This window comes from Myodes glareolus, chromosome 5 (genome assembly GCF_982192425.1).
Source record: "Myodes glareolus chromosome 5, mMyoGla1.1, whole genome shotgun sequence".
In the NCBI taxonomy this organism is placed as follows: Eukaryota; Metazoa; Chordata; class Mammalia; order Rodentia; family Cricetidae; genus Myodes; species Myodes glareolus.
The window spans coordinates 19,991,134-20,013,241 of record NC_142030.1 but is presented as its reverse complement, the minus strand read 5'-3'; the positions used below and the strand labels follow the sequence as shown (position 1 = coordinate 20,013,241).

At 40.5% G+C, this 22,108-nt stretch overlaps 1 protein-coding gene across 4 annotated transcripts in view; it reads right to left on the bottom strand.

Moving 5' to 3' along the window:
- Window positions 1-22,108, bottom strand: part of Rgs7 (regulator of G protein signaling 7) — a 389,011-nt gene that overhangs the window by 45,773 nt on the left and 321,130 nt on the right. For all 4 annotated transcript variants that reach the window (XM_085687669.2, XM_085687671.2, XM_085687672.2 and 1 more), the window contains exons 7-9: window positions 15,058-15,122; window positions 14,047-14,123; window positions 13,862-13,943 (exon numbers count right to left, since the gene is read on the bottom strand). In XM_085687669.2, the coding sequence (XP_085543795.1) occupies window positions 13,862-13,943; window positions 14,047-14,123; window positions 15,058-15,122 (224 nt within the window). The remainder of the gene's footprint in view (window positions 1-13,861; window positions 13,944-14,046; window positions 14,124-15,057; window positions 15,123-22,108) is intronic.

Sequence of the window (22,108 nt, the reverse complement as noted above, 5' to 3'; positions counted from 1 at the left end):
GTTCTATAAGAAAGCAGGCTGAACAAGCAAAAAGGAGCAAACCAGTAAGCAGCACCCCACCATGACCTCTGCATCTGCTCCTGCCTCCAGGTTCCTGCCCTGTCTGAGTTCCTGTCCTGATGCCTTTGGTGATGAACTGTGATGAGGAAGAGTAACTGGAGTAAACCCTTCCCCTCCACAACTTGCTTTGGGTCATGTTGTTTGCTTACAGCCACAGTTACCCTAACTAAGACAACCTCCAAGCATTTCTATTCTCCACCTCAGTTTTCATGAGCATTCTACCAAGTGCATGGGTTAATCACTACAAATCTAATTTTCATGAAGTGAAAAATCAAAGATTCATACGTTGGAATGGAAGCGAGATATTAGCGTCACAGGCCCAGTTTCCACTCAGGATTTCCTTTGCTACCCCTCACCATGAGACTCATCCAACCTGGACCCAAGTCCTTGATATATATTTTCCTTTAAAACTGCCTTATCTATCACAAACTTAAGGATGCAGAGAACTTTTGAACAAGTCATTTCTTTAAATGATTGTGCAACTTTTTAAGATGTTTGTGAAGACTAATTTTAATCATCAACCTGACAGTCTAGAGTCAGCTGGGAAGAAAGTCTTGATGAAGGAATGTCTGCATTGGGCTGGCCTATAGACACATACATGGCAGACTATCTTAAGGAATTGATGTAAGGAGACCCAGTCCAGGGTGGGGGGCACCATTCCCTAAGCAGAGGGTCCTTCAGTGTGTAAGAGTGGATAAACAGAGCGACGAGCAAGCAAGCAAGCAAGCAAGCAAGCAAAGGAGCATGACTCCACTTCTCCCTGCTCATGATTGGACATGAGTGGAGCTTGGAGGCCCTACTACCACTTCCCTAAACTAGTAGACTGTAACCCGGAAGTGAAAACCAAAGCAGACTTTTATCCTATACATGGTTTTTGATGAGGATATTCGGTCACAGCAAAAGAAAAGAAGGTAGAACAGTGCCAATAACCATGCAGGAGAAACACAAAAATCATGGCTACAAAATAGTGTCAGTGGTTGGAAGAGCTGGCATCTTATCCAAGCTTTGGGACCTTCCCATGCACAGGGGTAAAACAACACCAGACTTCTTGTATGAAATGATATTTGATAAATTGTCAACAAAGTTTTTGACAAATAGCAGCTTAGTGCCAGCCCCCCCCCAAATCCAGTAACCATTCCACCCCCACAAAATCTATAGGTTTAAAGAGTCAGCAAGTTATGAAACAATGTGAGTTGGGAAAGGAGCCAGAAAATAAAGTTCAGTTCACATTAACGTCCTTTATTGCAACTCAGAGATGCAATGTTAGGCGATGATGTTCCTTTTTTTTTTTCTGTCATGGTGGAAATTGGACCCAGGTCCTTGCACATGTTAGACAGTCACTTTCTCACTTTATCACCAAGCCACACCCTCAGAGCCAAAGTTTCCACTCCTACTGTCAGTTTCCATAGTTCATTTCCCAAGGTGCTGACTGCCCTAGCAACCATGGAGAACATGTGATGAGAAAGGTGTGTGTCTGTGTGTGTGTGTGTGTGTCTGTCTGCCTGTGTGCGTGTGTCTGTGTTGGTCAGTGTGTGTGCGTCTGTGTGTGTGTCTATGTGTGTCTGTGTGTGTCTGTGTGTGTCTGTGTGCGTGTGTGTGTTTGTGTGTGTATGTGTCTGTCTGTGCGTCTGTGTATCTGTGTGTATGTGTGTTTGTATGTGTGTGTGTCTGTCTGTGTGTCTGTGTATGTGTCTGTCTGTGTGTGTGTCTGTGTATGTCTGTGTGTCTGTCTGTCTGTGTGCGTCTGTGTGTGTGTTTTTATGTGTGTATGTGTGTGTCTGTGTGTGTGTATCTGTGTGTATGTGTGTGTTTGTGTGTGTGTGTGCATGTGCAGGTGTATACGTGTGTCTGTCTGTGTGTCTGTGTGTGTATCTGTGTGTGTATGTATATGTGTGTGTGTGTGTCTGTGTGCATGTGTGTGTGTTTTCGTGTGTGTGCTGGAGCTTCTGATGATAAAGTATAATTTATGTTAGAGTGACCAGTTCTTTTTATTGTGAGTATGTACATGAAATTTTTGAGAAGGAAAAAGCAGAAGTTAGGAGAAATTTTATAGATATCTGGATAAGGGGAGAGAGTATTTTTCTTATTTAGATGCTTTAAAACTGAATTTATTTTCTGAAGAAAAATGGCACTCCTTTGAAGATGCCTGCTGTCAAGTTAAGAGAGTACAGACTGTCTTTCTGTCATTTCCACCCTTTAAAAAGACACGATTTGGGCATGGGGATAGTAAATGAACTGGAGAAAAAAAATCCAGGCCTAAATATTCACTGCTCCCCATGAAATGGAGTCACACTGGCTCTATTGGGCCATTGGCACAGATGGTCACTGTGCCTACTGAGCCTTCCTTTTGGAGAATACATTCTTCTGCCTATGTGTATACATATTTTTATCTTTGATGTGATTTCAGAAATAGTTACAAAGTAGTTCAAAGGAGTCCTATAGCCTCTTTAATCCCAATTCTTGAATTGTTCATATTCTATCCTATGTACTTTCTATGTCTATATTTAAAAATTATCTATGGATACTTTTTCTGCCACCAAACAGATCTTTAGTGTAGCTATATATAATAAGACTGACCCAGGGGGCCGGCTTCTTAAGAGAGTATTATAGCTCAGAGGCCACCCTTTCCACCTGCTTTGACCTTATTCTCCGCAAGTTAACACTGGTGTTTAAGCGCAGAGTGTTCCTCTATCTCCCTTTAGCTGTTAGCCCTCAGGGTCTGCTTCCAACATAACCCCAATCACTATCCATGTTCTGGCCCTTTCAGAAGAAATAGGGTAGAAATCTGGGCACATCATCTTGAATAGTTGCCAATCTGCAGGCTAGAGAGACACGACTTAATAACAGGGAAGTGGTTTTTATTCTCACTCTACCCCTGGCTCACATAAATAGCATCAGATATTACATAATAATAGGACACCATATCTTGAAATCTATTCAGGGATAGAAAGAGCACACAAGACAAAAGATGTAGCCAGGGAGAGAAAAAAGGGACGATTTTACTCATAAAGGCTCATGATAGCCAAGCTGTCAAAATATTTTTTTTTCAGTCCAAAAGAACAGGTGTGAATAATAGGCTGACGGGCTGTTCTTTTTCTGCGACACAAAAGAAAGATTGAAGTTTGTTCTAACACATCTTTAGAGTTTTCTGTAACAGCTGAAGACTTCAAGAACGAGAGCATGGACCTTGATAGAGAAGTCCCCTTGACCAATTTGGCCATTCAAGATGGAAAACCTCATCATTTCATCTTCAACACGAATTGTCTCCCATGCTCGCTGCAAGGCTGGCAGTAAAGCAAAGGTTATAGTGGGAACACCGCAGAGAAAATTTTATGGAAGACAGTGAAGTTGGGCTCCTAAATTTCAAATGAGCAGTTGGAGTTGTGTGTTTCGATTGCACAGAACGGACAAGACTAAAAGGCTTGCTATTTCTAGAGTACTGTGTTTTCCATTTCAAACCCAGAGGCAGTCATGGCTTTCTGGAAATATTTATACCTGTCACTTGTACTTGTCACATTGCAAACTGTAGCTCTTTCCCAGCCACCTAGCATGGCTGGTGACATTTGCGGCAGTAGGTAGGTGTCGCACCCCCATCAGGGAGTTAGCTGACTCCCAAGACTCAGCTAATGACCTCAGCACATTTCAGTGACACAAAATGAAAACAAGTTGTTCACAGGGACAGATCTGGTGAGAGAGCAGAACTTCTCAGTGGAGGGTGGGAGCAGAGGTCTTGTGCTTTACACCCGATTATGATTTTTCTCTTAGTTCTAGAACAGCTTACTCAAGAGTCTTGCTTTCCCTTTTTGATAAATTAAAGATAACGGTCACCCTACAAGGTCACACAGCCAAGAATGAGTGACATGATGGCTACAAAAAGCTCTTCCTGCTAGCAATTGTTAACAGGATGTGCTGACTGCTGTGGATAAGGCTAGGCGCCCGCATGCACAAATTGGGACTATGGACTTTGCAGAGAGAAAAGCCAGGAGGTATGCATCTCCCATTGGGTTCAATTTAACCGCATTCAGTGAACGGGGAATATTCTGTCTAGCTGAGACCATGCCAGAAAAACCACTTTTAGGATAGTTTGTTGACTCTGAATGGGCCACTGATATCTGGGTTGATTCAAAACTCAGAGCTTATGACGAAAAATGTGGATGTGTTTTTTTTTTTTTACCGTATTTATTTATTTGTATGGAGAACATGAGTATGCCAGGGAGTATGTGTGGCAGTCAGAGGATAATTTGTGAGAATCAGTTCAATCTTTCTCCCATGTAGGTCTTGAGGATTGAACTCAGGTCCTCGGGCTTGGTAACCTCAGTCAGTATGCATGGTTCATGTCATCTGAAAAGAAGCTTTCAGGGGTAAAGGAGAACAGGTGTGATTAATTCACTCATCAACTCAGAAATATGTCCAGTGAGGGTCCTGGCAGTAGACAGGGCCCGAATACAGGACCAGTGAGGCAGTCTGTCTTTTAAGGGGCAGTTACCACCTCATGTCCATCTCATTGCCCCAAGTCAAGACCAGTTGTATCGCGTGTCTTCATGTTTCACCCGGTGGGTTTGGTTTTGTCTCTGTTATGAAGGGAACTGCTGTTAGCTCTGCCTTACAGTCATTCAGGTTAACATGGAGAAAATGTAAACAGCAGCGGGCAGTGCTCAGTTTTTGTTTACAGAAGGACTTCTCAACATTTTCCCAAAGATTTGGCAGAGACATCACCAGGCACAGCTGTGACCAGAGTGAAAGTCCCAGCCCCACTTCTGCTGGCTTTCCTCACCTCCTGCTGAGGACCTCACCATCGGATTTGCAAGGATCATGAGTAGTGAAAAAGATTCTACTCATGGAGAACTAGAATTTTCTTTCCCCACTGAATTTTCAAATTCTCTGGCTAGGGTGTATCTCAGTTGTGTGGCATTTGCCTCAGGTGTGTAAGGCCCTGGATTATCCCCCAGCACAGAAAACCTAGAAAAAAAAACCCTACAAAATGTTTCCATTTACCCAGATTTTCCTAGGAGCAGTTTTGGTCTCTAATGACCTCAGGCTGCTGGCACTCATATTATACTTGTGTTGGTCTATGTCACTCAGAGACAACGGAAGACACTTTAGCATGACGTCCCTGTAGTCAAATGAGGCTTCACCTATGGGGTTGACTATTTGGGGCTGCTGTGAAAAATTGTCTGGGGTCCTCCCTCATATGAAAAGGCCTCCGCGGTAATCTTCTTGCAATCATCATCAATTCAGGATTGGACTGAAGCATCATGAGAGGTCTTGAACCACAAAGTTCGAAGAAACCACTCCCGGCCTTCTGCTTCGCAGTCTGTATAAAGTAGCCATCCAGCCTTGTTCCCTGTCTCATGCTGCTGCATTTGGGGATGATTTTTATTTTATGCAGCAGCCGACAGATGACATACTTACTCAATTATAAAATATTAACTCCGGCTCTCCTGATTCCCAAAAATCTCCCCTAAAGGCACCATGTCATCAACATCGGAGAACTTTTCTACACTCCCTGATAACCCATCTTCTTATCTTCTCAAAAGCATTATTGCAGAAGTCTCCGTGTGTATCTTAGTGACTTTCCCTGTTGCCATGATAAAAGACTCCATAAAGGCAGCTTAGAGAAGGAAGCATTTATCTCTCAGTCAGTGGGTATAGTCCTCCATGGTGAGAAAGCCCACGTGGCAGGGCTGTGAAGCTGCTGCTCACACTGCCTTGGCATTCAGGAAGAAGGCAGTGATGTGTGATGTCACTCTGTGAAGTGGAGTCCTCTTATATTTTCATAGCTCTTCCCATAGCAATTAAATTCATCAAATCAGTCCCACAAAAGCACACCCAGCAGTTAACCTCATGGGAACAATCTCTCACAGGTGTGCCTGTAGGCTGGTCTCCTAGCGGATTTCATATCCTGTCCAGTGGAAAACCAACACTAATCACCACAGTGGGGAAAGCGCTCACAGCACAGGCATGAGGACCTGAGGTCGGATCCCCAGCACCCACACACAAACTGGGCGTGGTGGCACACATCTTTCTTTAAGCCAGTGTGGGAGGCACGAAAGGCAGGCAGATCCTAGAGGTTCGGTGGCTGTTCAATCCACCCTAAGAGCAAGCTGCAGGTTCCCTTAGAGACTTGATCTCAAAAAACATAAGGTGGGGGGAGAAGTAGAGAAAGGTGTCCAGTGTTGATCCCTGGCTTTCACACTGGTATGTATGGGAGAGTATAGTGGCACCCTCAGGTGTGCATGCATACATACACCACACACGCACACTTAGAGGTGGGGGAAAGGGAGAGTGAGGGAGGGAGAGAGAATGGATTCATAAATGAGTGACTAAATGCATAGAATTATCACATAGTTAGCTACTACTCACAGTATAATGACTGTGTGCCTGGTAAGTCCTAAGCAGTCACTGCTGTCAGCTCTCAGGGTCCGGGAGGCAGTTACTATCCACACTTCAAAGTGTGAGTCTGAGACTTGGAAGCATTTGGTAAAATTTCACCAAAGAAGGGATTTGGTAATGGAGCCAACTCTTCTTAGCGGCAGTGGCATGTACTGAACAGTGTCCTATGTAAAACAGTCACCGTGACACTGGCTCTCTCCAAGTCTTAGTGTCTGAGACCGGGAGAGTACAAAGGGAAATGCAGAGGAGCTACCACATGTAACGATCGCACTGTGTGTGCGTGTGTGTGTGTGTGTGTGTGTGTGTGTGTGTGTGTGTGTGTGCGCGCGTGCACAGGGTGGGAGTGGGGTGAGAGCGGTGAGAATTTTTATGCAATCCATGATTCAAGCATTTATCTTGTGAGAAAATGTTGCTCTCTTTCCTCCCCTTTTCATCTTACATCTTTATATTATAGGGAAATAAAATCAATTCTGTTTGGGGCTTTCCTTTCCCCTCCCTCCTTTATTCCCATTCTCAATCCCTCCTTTTCTCTTTCTACTCTGTTTCTTCCTCCTTCTCCATCCTCCTTCATTTTGGAAGAGAGGTTTGAGACAGGGCCTCATGACATAGCACAGACTTTCTCTTGCCTCAGCCCCATGCCACCCCCCCACCCCAAGTACTGAGATCACAGGCATGTATCACCACACCTGGCTAGTTACATAAAATTTTTCTACATCATGCAGGGGTAGTCAAAAAACCAGTACTGCCATAATTTATTAAATCTGCTGTTACTAATGTCAGCACTGATGCAAATACAAAGCAAATTCAATTCCAAATAAGCACATCTAAACCCTAAATCAGTATGAAGAGAATCAGATATAGAGGGAACTTCAGTATCTTCTTCTGGAGTTCTGGGGGTGTAGGACAGGAAGGAGAAGATCCATGACGTTCCAAATGGATAATGTTTCTCTCTGAGCCTCAAGCTTTCCTACTCACCCTCAGAGATTTCCTATTGTAATGAGTTTCAAAATTAATTCTGTACCCCAAGCAGGCCTCAAACTCTGGTCCTGCTGTTACTATCAGCATGGTCATTGTCTAGTCTTTACACCTGGGTGCCGTGGCCTCGCACCCAGTCAGATCCGTAGTGAATTCACTTCCCAACCCTTGTCAAAGCCCTTTGCCAGCGCCACATTGTTTCATAACTTTCTTTAATTCCACAGACTCAAAACTTTTACTAACTTGTCCCTACAAATGGTGGGTTTAATCCGACAAATTTTAAAATAAGTGCAATGTATGATGTCAGTGAAGCCACTATCAAAGGCATGTGTGACAGAGCAAACATTAGACATTGAAAGTGTTAGGCAATAAACAATTTTCACTGCTTTGTAGTTAGGATTTGCTTAACTTGAATCCAGGATGTACTCAAGTACAATGCTTTTATTTTTATTATTTGACTGAAATATTAAAATTCTTAGTAGTCTACTCCTGGAGTGTTTATTGACTGTCTAGGATGTATTCAACTCCAAAATGACAACTACAGACACAAAGAAGGTCAACTGATTCTTACTAGTTCAGGGTTGGAAGAAACTCCCAAACTCCTAGCTCATTCTCTGTCCAGTGAGTGCATTCTTTCACTGTATTCCCTGCCCAGCATTTCTTGTGCATTCTTCCTACTTTGTATTGTCTGGAGTACAGGGTAAGTTTTATTCTCCAGCAATTTCTACATTGATCATCCGGAATCCACCATGAAGAAAACAAATAATCCTTGTTGACAGAGGTCCTACAGCTGTTCAGTCCCAAAGAAACACACAGAGGCTTACATTAATTATAAACTGGTTGCCCTATTACCTCAGGCTTTTTGTATTTACTAATTCTTACTTCTTACATTTACCCATCATTCTTGTCTGTGTTCACCATGTGACTTGGAACCTTTCACCCGTGAGGCATTCTCATCTTGCTTCTTCTGCATCTGGGTGATGACTGCTGACTGAGACCTTCCTATTCCCAGAATTCTCCTGTTCTGGTTGTCCCACCTATACCTCCTGCCTGGCTATTGGCCAATCAGTGTTTTATTAAAGCAATATAAGTGACAAATCTTTACAGGGTACAAGACCATTTTCCCACAGCAAATCCTGAATCCCAACACCAAGATCCTGGCTTGACTTGGGGATATGTGCCCGTGAGTGTGTGCTGTGTGTGTGTGTGTGTGTGTGTGTGTGTGTGTGTGCACGCGCGTGTGTGTGTGTGTGGTATGTAATTGTTTTGTTGTCTCCTCATCCATCCACTTACCTTAAATCCAATTCACTCACACTCTTTTCAAGCATGGTGTCCAGAACACTGCAGAAAACTACAAAGTGGATTTACTTCAGTGTTTTAAGTCTTTGACTTCACTCGCTGCTAACTTAACAAAAGCAAGTTTTACACATTAGGGCTCAGATGGGCTGGGAGTGTGGCTCAGTGGTTTAAGCCCCAGCACTGCAGAAGTAAAATAAAATAAGCTCTTTATAACATTAACTATACAGAAGAAAAACAAATCCCACATTATTGTCAATATAAAAAAATCTATCTGTTTCTCCCACTGTGTTCTTGAGATGTTTCTGGGAATTCTTGGCAAGTAAAGAGTCTGCCTCCTTGATTAGACCTCAATTTAGTTTTTCCAGGGTAAACAGTGACACACTTAGAGAAGCTAACTTTATTTCATGAAGGTATTAAATGTAAGAAACAGATTCTTTTTTCTAATCTGACTTAAGGATGACCTCATGGTTAAAAAAAATCATATTAAAACCCCATTAGATGTATTTCCTACATTGCTAGGTTTAAATTCATGCACTGTATCATAATATCTCATTAAGCCAGCTCTAAGCCTGTGAGATGCTGAGCTGCAGTTGCAGTCTGCTCATTCTGTTCCTGATTCAATAAATGGAACCAGATCAAAACAAGACCAGTCAGGCATACCCGAAGCAGCAAATCCGCTCTGCTGGAAACAGCAACGTTCTAAGGACTGATGCTAGGTGTATATTTTTATTAAAACATCAACAAACATCATTGTTCAGGTAACTCAATTTCCAGTTATTAAAAATAATGATATTTCTTATATTTTATAAATATAAATTATTCCAGGAAAATCTAATTATATTACTTAAACAACTGATTTTGATTGTGTCTTACTACTAAAAAGTGATGAGTTTAGGGCCTTTTAGTGTAATAGAAATATCTATTATCTTTATGCTTTTAAGATTGAGAATCATAGATTTTCTTTTTCTTTGCTTCTTTTTCCTTCCTCCTCCTCCTTTTTTCAAATTTTTACTTTTGAAACAGAATCTCATTAGCCCAGTCTGACCTCTGGAGCTCACTGTGTAGTAGGAGATGACTTTGAGGTTTTTCTTCCTTTAGTTCCACCTCCTGAATCCTGGGATTATAGGGAGACGCTGTCAGGCATGGTGTTTCAGTTCTGAGATTCAACCCAGGGCTTCTTTAATTCTAGGCCAGCACTCTCCAGAGAAAACTACATTTGTACCCCATGTCATGGGTTTTCAGTTAGTTTTCTAAAAGTTATAATAAGGCTGGATAGGGTGGCACACATTTTTAATTCCAGCAGTCTGATGGCGGAGGCAAATGGATGGATCTCTGTGAGCTTGAGGCCAACCTGCTCTTTATAAAAAGCACCAGGCTATCATCCTAGCTACATGTATCCATCCTTTCCAAAGGAAAGATGAATAGATAGCAAGATTCTAGATGATAGATGTCTCAAAGTGTCTTTCTATGTAATTTTTTCACTGTTTTCATTCTTGTAATTATGAAAGCCCACTGCCGTCCCTCTTAATAAGATGACGCAGAAAAAAAAAAAAAAGTAAAGTGCCATGATTTCCAAGAAGGGCTACACCTCTCTGCCTATCCCTGAAATGACTGTCACATCTGTTGCAATCAATCCCAAGTCAGTATGAAGAGACAGAATCCTGTATTTCAGGGTTGATGACAAATACATATTCCGATAAGCAAGCTGCCTCTTCATGCCCTGTCATAAGTGGCAGAAATGGGATACTTTGGAGATGGGTAGTAATAGATTTGCTAGACATTCCTGGGCTGAAGATCTGCCTGGAGATGCAAGTGCCTCATTTATAAAATGCCGCGGTAGGCTGAACAGTAATGAGATTAGACATGTAGAGGCATCTTGCATTTCATTTGACCTGTGGACAGCAAAAGCTGTGAAGCTTTCACTGCGAAGCAATTCAGAGAGCAGCACCGAAGAATGGACAGTGAAAGAGCACAAATATCCTAGAGCACCTATGCAGGCATAGCGACAACAGAGCCGTGGTTTGATCAGTGTCTAGCCATCTGGTAGCATATGAGCATTGAGGGTCACAGCTTTTCTGTTTTCCTTAGAAATCCCTGTCAGGACAATTTCCAGGACCACGTCTTCCTTTCTTTTCCTCTTCCTCCCCACAAGCCTTGATTCATTCCAGGTCTCCTTTCTCTTCCCTGCGCCATTTTATTTCTGAGGGACGATTATCTTAGGAAGCCCTTTTCAGGGGCTGGAGAGATGGATCAGCATTTATGATCATTGGCATCTCTTCCTGAGGACCTGGGTTTGATTCCCAGGACACACATGGTGACTTAAACTATCTAAAACACCAGTTTCAGGGTATCTGACACCCTCTGCTGCTGTCTCTGGGTGTCAGTCAAACACATGGTGCACAGACAAAATAATTATACCCATAAAATAAAATAAATCTTAAAAAAAAGAAAGGAAAAGAAACTTCTTTTTTTTTTTTTAGTTAGTGCTGCAGTCAGTGAAGAGATACAGTTTATGTACTGAGTGAGAAGTCACAAAATCAAAACTCTCTGAAGCCATCCTTGAGGCCAGAGTCCCTGATTTCATTGTCTTTCTGAGTTATCCCTCAGTAATTCCCCAGAAATATGAAAGATGAGGTACCTTCGCAGTAGCAGGCATGGCTGCCAGACAAGGACTGTCATTTGTAAGTTTGGAACCATTCAAAAATGTTTAAAAACTTCAAATATTAACAGATATTACTTCTCATGCAGACATGGACAGTCCTTAGCCATACACAGTCAAGGATAGCTATGAGTCTAGCGAGAAACAAAATCATACCCAACAACAACAACAAAATCAGAAACTTACTTGAAATATTATGCAAGTTGTAACTTGATAGCATGGTTCTCAACCACAAACTCTGTAGATGACAACATTATGCTTTGCCATGTCTAAAGTTTGGACATGCCTTGAAGTTATGTATAGCGCTATAGCATGAAGACAGTAAACAATTGAGGGTAGGGCTGGTTTAGGAGACTAACGCTCACCAAAGCACAATGACAATCTAAGTTCTTTTCTTTAGAAAACAGATAACAAAGATTTGCCTGTTGTCTCTGTTGGGGGTATAGAGCCTATGGCTTCAGGGAGGAATAAAAAGGATAAATAAGATAGCATAATTAAACATGGGACTATGCTGCATTATGCAGAGGATATTGGAATTAACACCCTCTGCAGGCTCATGACTTCATCGCGCTGTTTCCAGCAGGTGGCGCTGTTTTGGAACGTTGTGGAAACCCTAGGCGGTGGAGTTCAGCTGAAGGAAGTCGTTGATCAAGAGAAAGTCCATAAAGGAACATTTTCCCTGACTACTTCCTTCTGTGTGTGTTTTCTGGCCCACCATGAAGTGAATAGACCTCTTCTCTGTCTTCTTCAACACGGTAGACTGAACCCTTTGAAAGCATGAATCCTTCCTTCCTGAGCTGCTCTATGGAAATTCCAACACAGTGTCGGAAAGCAACGAATGTAGCAAGGTATCTCTAGAGTCTGGAGGCTGCTTTAAAGAAGGAGAAATTCTGTTTTATATCCTCATGATGTTTGTGTGCATGATCTCATAATTCCTTCTTTACCAAAAGTAATAAAACTCCACTTGTACTTTGAATAGAAAAGCCAGGTAGTTCAATCCCTCTCTCTCGAGAATTCAAATGGCAACAAATTCAAAATAAAACTTAACAACTGCATTGCTGTCTGAATAGAAATACATACATTTGCAAACACATCTCTGGATTCCTTCTATTTTGTTCTGACTCAGAAGGCAGTTGAGAGAAAAATTTTAAGATATCTTTAAGTCATCTGTTGTGAATTCTTTTTCCTGCCGCAAACCTATTATTAATTCTGGTAATGCCTATATAAATATTCTCTAGTGATCTATCTGTAGTTAACGAAATTCATAGAAGAGAAAGATATCTTTGTAAAACAAAAATGAGGCTAGACCTGTGATCTTTTTATTTGGCTCATTATTAACTTATCATTTTAATTGTGTATGTGTGTATATGTGTGCACATGTGTGCAAATATGCACTAACACATATACATGCATGCTTGAACATTTGAAAACCAGTTTCCATGGAGGCCAGAAGAGGTCGATGAAACCCCTAAGGTTGGAGTTGTAGGAAGTTGGGAGTCTCCCACTATGGGTAACTGAACCCAGACCCTCTGGAAGAGAGCAGAATAGGCTCATAACCACTGAAACATTTCTCTAGCCTCTTGCATGGTTCTCTAGAGGCAGGGTCTTGCTATATATCCTAATATGACTTTAAACTCAATCCTCCTGCCTCAACCTCCTGAGGGCTAGGCTTACATACTTGTGGTACCATGCACAGGAGATATGCTATCTTGAGGAGGCTTGAACCACACTTAAACAGCTTCCACCAGTTTTCTGGTATTAAGGACATTCAGTACTTGTTCTAGTGAGGCACTTAGTTTGACAATATTAAAGAGAAAAGAGCTAGGTTCTTATATAGACTCAAAGTTGAGTCATTAAAAGTATGAATTTCTGGATTGGTGAGATAGCTCGGAGCATAACGGCCTTTGCCACAAAGCTTAACATTCAGGTTCAGTCCCCGGTGTCCAGATGAAGAGGATGAACTCCCATGAGCTATTCTCTTACCATAACATGTGCTCCAACCCTCATACACAAAATAAAAAACAAATGCAAAAAGAAAAATTTAGGCAGTGTGAACTGAGTTAAATTTAATGATTTAAATTCAAGAGATACAATAAGCATTAATAAGTTATAAAGAAGAAAATCAAGGCAAGCAATTACATTTTGAGTCTAACTTTCTCTACAAAGCCAAAAAAGTAAATATTAAGCATAAAAAAATACTGCTCTGTTAACCGTGTGCTTTTTTCCCCTTCAAGTGTTGGCAACAGCATCAAAGCTTGGCTGTTCAGAGTTAGCTGTCTAGCCATATTAGGGGGAAATGTATCCTTTTATAAATATGTGTTGCATGAAGCCTCATCTTATACAGAGGCAGCAATCTTTCCTTAACTAATTCACCCAGACACTGGGATATACTATGAGGGGACCTGGTCTGATCCAGGGCACCCTTTTCTTCCAAACCTAAGACATGAGTTCATGGAAACATGCTAGTTTACTCACCACAGGCCTGTGAACATCCCAGAATGCTCTCTCTTGACTGTCGAGAATCTTCCTTTCGATTTTGTCTCTCTTCTTATCCACCCTGTCAATGTGAGAACAATGAAGAGTTAGCAGAACTAATTGAACCACCTCTGCACAGAAGGCCGCACCTGAGCAAATCTCCCCACAGACTCACAATGACTCACTTTGCTTGTGCTTCTGCTTGCATGAAAATGAACTCCCACTTCCGGGCAAATGCTCTCTGCAGCCTGGCAAGGCTCTCCTAAAAAAAACATAGGACAGCTGAATATATTCTAGTGTTCCTTTCAGAATTTCTAAAGTGTTATATATGCTCGAAATCTGAATCAACTGTGCTTCCAGAACTTTCAAAATAGGGGATTCATGGGCCCAAGCTAACCTCTAACTCATGATGTAGCTGAAGATGACTTTGAACTTCCTCCCTAGTAAGGGGAATACACACATACATACAAGTATGTGTGTGTGTGTGTGTGTGTGTATCATGCTGAGGATAGAAAACAAAGCTTTCTGTGTGCTAGGCAAGGACTTTACCAACCAAGCTACTGTCCCAGGCACCAATCAATAGCAATCATCTTGCAGGAAACACAATGCAAAGCACCAAATATTCCTTTGTTTCTACTGAAGACCAATTCACTGGATCTTTCTGTGCCCATCCTACGGAGACAGGAAAACAATGCCTTCCCACCACTGATCCAATCGATTGGTTCAGGTCCTGAGAGTAGTTATCAATCTTGGCAGCCCAGGATCTACTTTTGCAGAGTACTCTGAATTAGTTATCACAACACAGCAATCATTAGAACAAATTACACTAGACTGCCTTCGACTGATGGGAGCAATCAATCGGATGGTCCTGCTAAATCGGCCCCCAATATAAACAGTTTTCCATCCTCACAGTTCAGACATTATCGATGTAGTATGTATCTGAAATCTTTACAATTAAGTTAGTATAAAAGAATAAGATGTACTTCTCTTTATACGTTGAATTCATATGCTAGAATTCTGCTGTCCTTAATGTGAGGGGAAAGAGGAAGCAGACAGAGAGAGGTCATAAAATCACTGGGCTGTGAAGCCTGGTCCTTAGGATTCATCCATGTAAAAAGGCACAGAGAACCCAGATATGACCAAAGGCTTGATTTGTGATGGTTTTATACCACTGTAGGAGCATCCTTGGTACTTACGGCTTCATAATCGGCTAGTTCTAGCCTTGCCTTGTTTTGCATTGTTCTCTTGCAGAGGTAAACAGCTGAAAGGAAAAATAGTATCATTTCTTGGCTGCTCGTTAACACTGAAACACTAAATGTAGAAAAATTGCACTATGTGTCAAGATATTTGTCACTTTCTCTCAAGTTCAATTTACTATTGTTATCTTTTTTAGACCAAAATAAATAATGATAAATGCAGATGTGTCCAATTCAAATACTGGTATTTAAAAAGTCACAAATAAGTAGAATATTAAGCGAGGGTAATCATTTATTAGTATTAAATGGTAGGCATAATTTTATCATCAACAAATAGTAAGGAGAAGTAAAATATTTTCAGAGGTTAAATGAGATTAAAATCTAGATAGTTAAAAATCATTTTGTGAAATGTAATTGCAAGACGAGGTGTCTGACAGGCATTTTGAATTATTTCTAGATTGTACTGTCAACTACCAGGATGTCTTATGTAAGTTTAAGGGTTCTTGGCTTCTTCCTCTCTTTACTTTGCAAGAGTTGCACATTGGTCAGTTGCTTTGTGCTAGAAGAGCAGAGTCTAAGACAAAAAGTGTTTCCCTTCTATAGTATTTTCCTCAGTCTGTTTGGCCACCATGCAGGCTGGTTATGGCACCAGGTTTATTGAACTGTGAGGGGTAGAAGAGAACAGGGGTGGTAGCATGGTCCCAGTACAAATCTTCAGATGTTTAAAATTACCCTGAAGACTTTAAGGAACATTTCAAGACAACCAGGTCTGCAGGCAGAGTCCCAATTCGCGGAATATCTTCTGTCTTTGTTTTTCATTAGTGGTGAAGATTGGATCTCATAAAGACCAATTCTAATTAATTGTAACAGTCTACATGCTGAATGAAACCACTGGCTGAGGCTCATTAGCTACTTCTTTTTGTAAGGCTATTCCTATGGAAATGTCTTATACATATGACCTTTGCACTCAACAATATTTGCCTTGGTTTGAGATAAGGAAATAGACCTGCTACCAAACACTATGTCCTCTCTAGTGAAGGACAGAGAAGATAAATGTGTAGTTCATGGGTGCTAGAAACGCAAAGGCTAAATTTGTACTTTGAAAAAATATAACCCAAGTGTGTGTGTGTGTGTGTGTGTGTGTGTGTGTGTGTGTGTGTGTGTGTGTGTCTTACTGGGGTTTGAGCCCACCCAGAGCCTTGGTTTGATAATAAAGGAACAGGATTTGGTTCAAACACATCTTGACAATTTGGTTGAGCAGCCCAGGTTTCTGAATCAAGTCTCTGAGTGAGGACTGGTTAGAAAGGGAATGTCAACAGGAGAGTCTTTCTCTTGACTCTGGAATTCTCTACAATGTGGAGTAATCTCTTGCATAAACATTGACGTCTGTGGCAGAAATATTCAGAGTCATGCCCCACAGGTGGCAGGGACATTGATCACTGTGACACTCTGACACCTCTAGCTAAGGTGAAGACAAGAACATTTACTTCCTAAGGACTAGAAATACAAAGCCCAAATGTGCACTTGGAAAGCATATAACATGTAGTCCAAACAATAGAAGTGAGTTATATGGTCAGGAGGCTGCTCTGTTTCTTTGGAAATAATCATTGAATGTTTATTTTGTAGACTAACTTCCCTCCTATTCTTGAATTTAAAAAAATCAGGCAGTTCCCAAAATCTTGCTTTTCAAGCTTGTGTAGGTCAGGGAGCATCAAGTTATTGACAATTTCTGTTGCCAATTAACAAACTCCAAGTGCATTTCCAAGGTTTAAAGTTGAAGTCATCTTCATGACTCCAGTTTGTGCATAAAAGAAATATATGGGACTTTTTCTATTGCCCCTGCATTTGGCCATCAAGACCCACTAACAGAGCCTCTAATCCAATGATTCTTGATATTTGGGTCATGACTCCTTTGGAGATCACTTATCAGATAGCTTGCGTATCAGATATTCGCATTATGATTCATAACAGTAGCAAAATTACAGTTATGAGGTAGCAACAAAATGATTTTCTGTTCAGGAGTCACCACAACACGAGGAACTGTATTAAAGGGTCACAGTGTTAGGAAGGTTAGAAACGACTGCTGTAGTCCTTCTGAGGATGCAGAACAAGAAAGAAAGAGAATGAAGAAATGGCAGAACCAATTTTCCAAGGTTACACATTTTTATTTTATCCTGTGCATAATTTTACTTTTATTTTCAAGAGAAAAGGCAAAAAGTTGTAGACAAGTCTAAACAGATATATATTTCAGCAAATTTTACAATAATTTTTACTACATTTATTATACGAGTGTGTAGGTGCATATAGGTACATATGTACCATGGTGTATGTGTGTGTATGTGTGTGTGTGTGTGTGTGTGTGTGTGGACAAACACGCACGTGTGCACAAACACGCACATGTGCATACATTCCTGTGTGATAGTCAGGGCACAACATGTGGCAGTCAGTTCTCTCCATCTACCGTGTGGATCCTAGAGAATAAATTCATGTTGTCTGGCTTGGCAGCCGCACCTTGTATCTGCTGAGTCACCGTCCAGCCTGCCACATTCACGTTCGTTTTAATATAAGCCTGTGTGTCTGTGTTGTACAGCTTGATGCTTTGCTACACACTTACAGCATGGAAGGACAGTGTCACACACACTTCTCACCACCATCATCTCACCGTCTCCATCCTCACCATCCCTCCCTCGCACATCCTGCCAGACTAGAATATTTAAAATCCATTCTCGTAGTGACCTTCAAACATACACACAAACTATTGTTGCATTTTATGTCATAGAGTTCCTGATCTCAGTCCTTCTAACTGAAAACCTGAATTTGCCAGTGGTTATTAATGCCAAACGCCTTTCCATAGGCCAGTTGATCATTTCTTTGTCTTTCCTTAGAAATATTTATTCAGTTACTTGCTCATTATTTATCTGAATTGTATGCTTTCTTGCTTAACTGACACATCGTGTTGATCTAGCTACTCTCTAGACGTGACAGAGATTTGAAGCAAATATTTTCTTCATGTTGCTTCTGTGGATTTTGGAAAATGACCCCCTCCATCCCGTCACTGTCACTGATACTGATGGGTCCTCATGCTGAGAAAAATTTGCCCCAGAGGAAATGTTCACTATCTATCTGCCAAGGGGAAGGAAACATCACGATTTATTGACCTTTCGAGGGTTTGTTTATTTGCTTGCCTGTCCTATTTGTTGATTCAGCCAAGTGATATTTTATATTGGAGGGTCTGACTTTTTCCAGTTAAGTTAAAACTAGTTTGTATGCTAGAGATAAAAAAACGAAAGCTCTCTATATATGCAAGAAGTCCATTTTCCCCTAGGCCTCTTGAGAAAAGATTATTTAACAGTAAAGATGATATCCAGAGTATTAAGTGTGGATTGTGTGCATGAACATATACATATACGTGCATCTGTGGTACATGTATTGAAATTTGCTTTTCTATATTAAGCATAATATGATTGAAGTTTTCTATTGTTTCATATAGATACAGTTTGTTTTCTCTAGCCACCATAGCCTGTACTGTGAATGAAGTGTGTGTGTTGTGTGATTTTTTTGAACCATATTTATATCATTAAATAAATAATTTTTGACTGTATGCGTAATGATCTAATAAAGGTTTTTCTTTACATATATTTGAAGTCTGTAGCAAATGACAGAGTTTGAATTTTAAAACATTGCCACATTTTTGTGCATAATGCTTTTCTCTCAAAGAATGATGAACATTTTTCTTCCTTTGGGCTTTTGCTAGTCTGACGTGAGAGAAAAGTATTAAAGTCTTGTGATTTCATTAGTTTTTGTATATTTTATTAAATTCTCAACATTTTTCATATTACAGATTTTACTATATTTCTTTGGAATGGTGCTTTTACCAATTTAATATTTTTAATTTTATTTTCCTCTTTAATATTTTTAATTTAGTTACTATTACTATTGTTAATTTTGTCTTCATGCTGTAATAGATTTGTCTACGATTTGATTTACTTTCTTATTTAGTTAGTTTTTGGAACAAGGTTTTAACTGTGTAACCCAAGCTGGCTTAAAACTTTTTATGAATACCAGACTGGCCTCACAGTCTGCCTCTGCCTCTAGAAACCTGGGATTAAGGGTGTGTATCACCGTACCTAGCTTGCCACCGTTTGTTTAAACTGAGTTATTTTATTTTACTTAAAATCCAACTATAGTGCTTATTCTTGTGGTAGACAAATTTAAATATTTTAATTCTTAATTTTGTTTTATGTGAATGGAAATTTTGCTTGGATGGATATGTCAGTATACCTCATGCATTCCAGGTGTCAGAGGAGAGCATAAAGTTCCTTGGAGCTGGATTTATAGATGGTTGTGAACCTTCCTATGTGTGCTGAGAATCCAACCTGGGTCCTCTGGAAGAGCAGCAAGTGTTCTTAGCCACTGAGCCATCTCTCCAGCCCCTTTTCATTCTTTCCGTTACATTTGGTATTCATTTCCTCAGTCTCTCTTTCTCCATTTTCTTCCTCCTCTTTATTTTCTTTATTTGTTTAATGAGTGACTTTTCTTTAACTCCCACATTAGTATTTGATAAGTAATAAAACTTATTATTAATAAGGCTAACCTTATTAATAAGGTTATCATTCAACCTTACCTGCACAAATAAAGTCTCAAATATTTACCTCCAAAACTACAACCTCAGAAGTTACATGGTAACTAATACAATCCACCATCCATGCTGAAAAACAAGTCTATCCTCACTCTTTACAGACTTCTAATATATTAATGAATACTATTTATTTTGTACTGCTAATTATCATTTTAAAATAAATTGAAGTATTCATGTTTCATTTGAAAACCGTTTCAATCCAGTTATTTTGGATCCTAGAGGGAAGGCCGAGAAAGTGGCTGTCTTGGGAAATTAAACAGAAAACTATCTTTCACAGTGTAAATTTATTTGAACCAATATATCTGAGCCTAGATTCTCTCAGAATTCACATCTTTTACTATTTGAAATTCCCATGTTTCCCCAAATGTTCGCCCACTTGTCTGGATGAGGTGACCATGCTGGTGTCAGGGAACTGGAGAGCAACATGCTGAACCCCATGCTTTCTGTCAGGTGCTCCCTGAAGTACACACACCATAGCTTCCTTTTATTCCTTCTGTTCAAACTTGCTGCCAAATATCTGGGGTCCAGAGAGCTAAGAATTGAAATCAGGTCCGGGATGAGGCCTTCTGCTACAGTGCCACACTGAAGTCAAAGAATCCTTGAAAGATAAGCAGGCTTTCTCTGAGCTCGCTTGTATTTCTAGCCCTTGTGTATGAACAGGGAACCTATAATATACTTGGACTGGCTCCAGTGTTCTAAAGCTGACAAAATTTTTAAGAAAATAAACTTCAGCTATATCCATAGGGCATTTTCCTAGCGCTAAGTCCCAATGATTCCATTCAAATGCGTGGATATAATCACTGTCTGCTGTTCCTACTCTTTCTGTCTTTCTGTCTCCTCACTGCCAGCTTTGTCTTTACTCATTTGGGTCTATGCAGGGAAAGAAAGAAGTGATTTTGAAAAACTTCTGGAAAGTATGGTATGTCAATCTGTTGCTGCTTCTTAGATCTACTTTGAGACTCAAATACAGTCTATATTTAATGGACATATAGGTGAAAGCTCAATAATTAGGGAGTATTAAAAATTACATACTGAAATTATTATTAATTGAATTCTAAAGTATGACATAGCTCCATTTTTTCAAAAATAGAATATCCCTGGAGTCATAGAGATGGTTCAGTAGGTAAAAGTACTTGCTCAACCATGTAGATCTGACTCCCGGTACCTCACAAAAAGCCAGGCATGTGTATATATATCTGCACTGTGGGTGGAGATAGGATCCCAAGAGCTAACTGGCCAGCCAGCTTATACCAAACTGCAAATTTCTAGTTCAGTGTGAAACTCTGTCTCATTAAGGCTTACTGATTAGAGGGAAACACCCATCACACTGCTCTGGCCCCCGCATGTGCACCCAAGGCACACCCCATCACATTAATATATACACTCTGAACATATAACACGCATAAAGTCTTATTCACCAAACTCAATTCTGCACCCCTGTGAAGCTAAGAGCCAGTTCAGACACATTGTTAAGACAGCAAAGCTAACGAAAGGACAGTAAACTATTTTTCCTTCATTGTCATTTGTCTCCTTCTCCTCTCTCTTTTTTCGTTGTGTGATGTATTTATTAATGATACATTTAAACTTTTCAAAAATCTTTGGGCTGTGGAATGGCTTAGTGGGTGGCTGGCAACACTGACAATCTGAGATAGGTCCCTGGGATCAACATGGAAGGACACAACCAGTTTTTGCAAGCTGTCCTCTGACCTCCACACATGGAATTGTATCCCTTCCCCATGTAAATTATAAAGAAAAAAATTAAAATTCCATGAACTTTAACTGGCATTCTTAGTACTTTAAATGTAATGGACAACACCTTTTCTTCTTTCTCAAATCTTAAAATGACTTGTTTTATGAATGAAATGACTCCATAGACTCATAGGGGGTGACACCATTGGGAGATGTGGCCTTATTGAAGGAAGTGTGTCAATGGGGGTGGGTTAGAGGTTTTAGAAGTCTAAGCCAGGCGCAGTGACACTCTCTCTTCCTGCTGCCTGAGGATCCAGCTATAGAATGCTCAGCTCTTTCTCCAGTGTCCTGTCCGCCTGCATGCTATTGTGCTTCCCACTCTGATGATAATGGATCGAAACTGTAAGCCAGCCCCAATTAAATGTTTTCCTTATTAAGAGTTACAATGGTCATGGTGTGTCTTCACAGCAATGGAAACCTTAATAAGGACATGACGTCAGCTCTTCCGTCGGTGACCAGTGCTGGTTTCCCAAGCTCTCCCAAACACCCTAGTATGTGTTTTCTATCTCTGAACCTGCTTTCCAGATTTTTCCTCTTCCATATCAATTTGTTAACATTCAGAATCAGACTTTCCATTTTTCAAGTCACCACCTCCAATTTATTCCAACTTGCTTACTGAGGCTTTAATTGCAACATCTTCATTTTGTATTAATGCAAGATCCA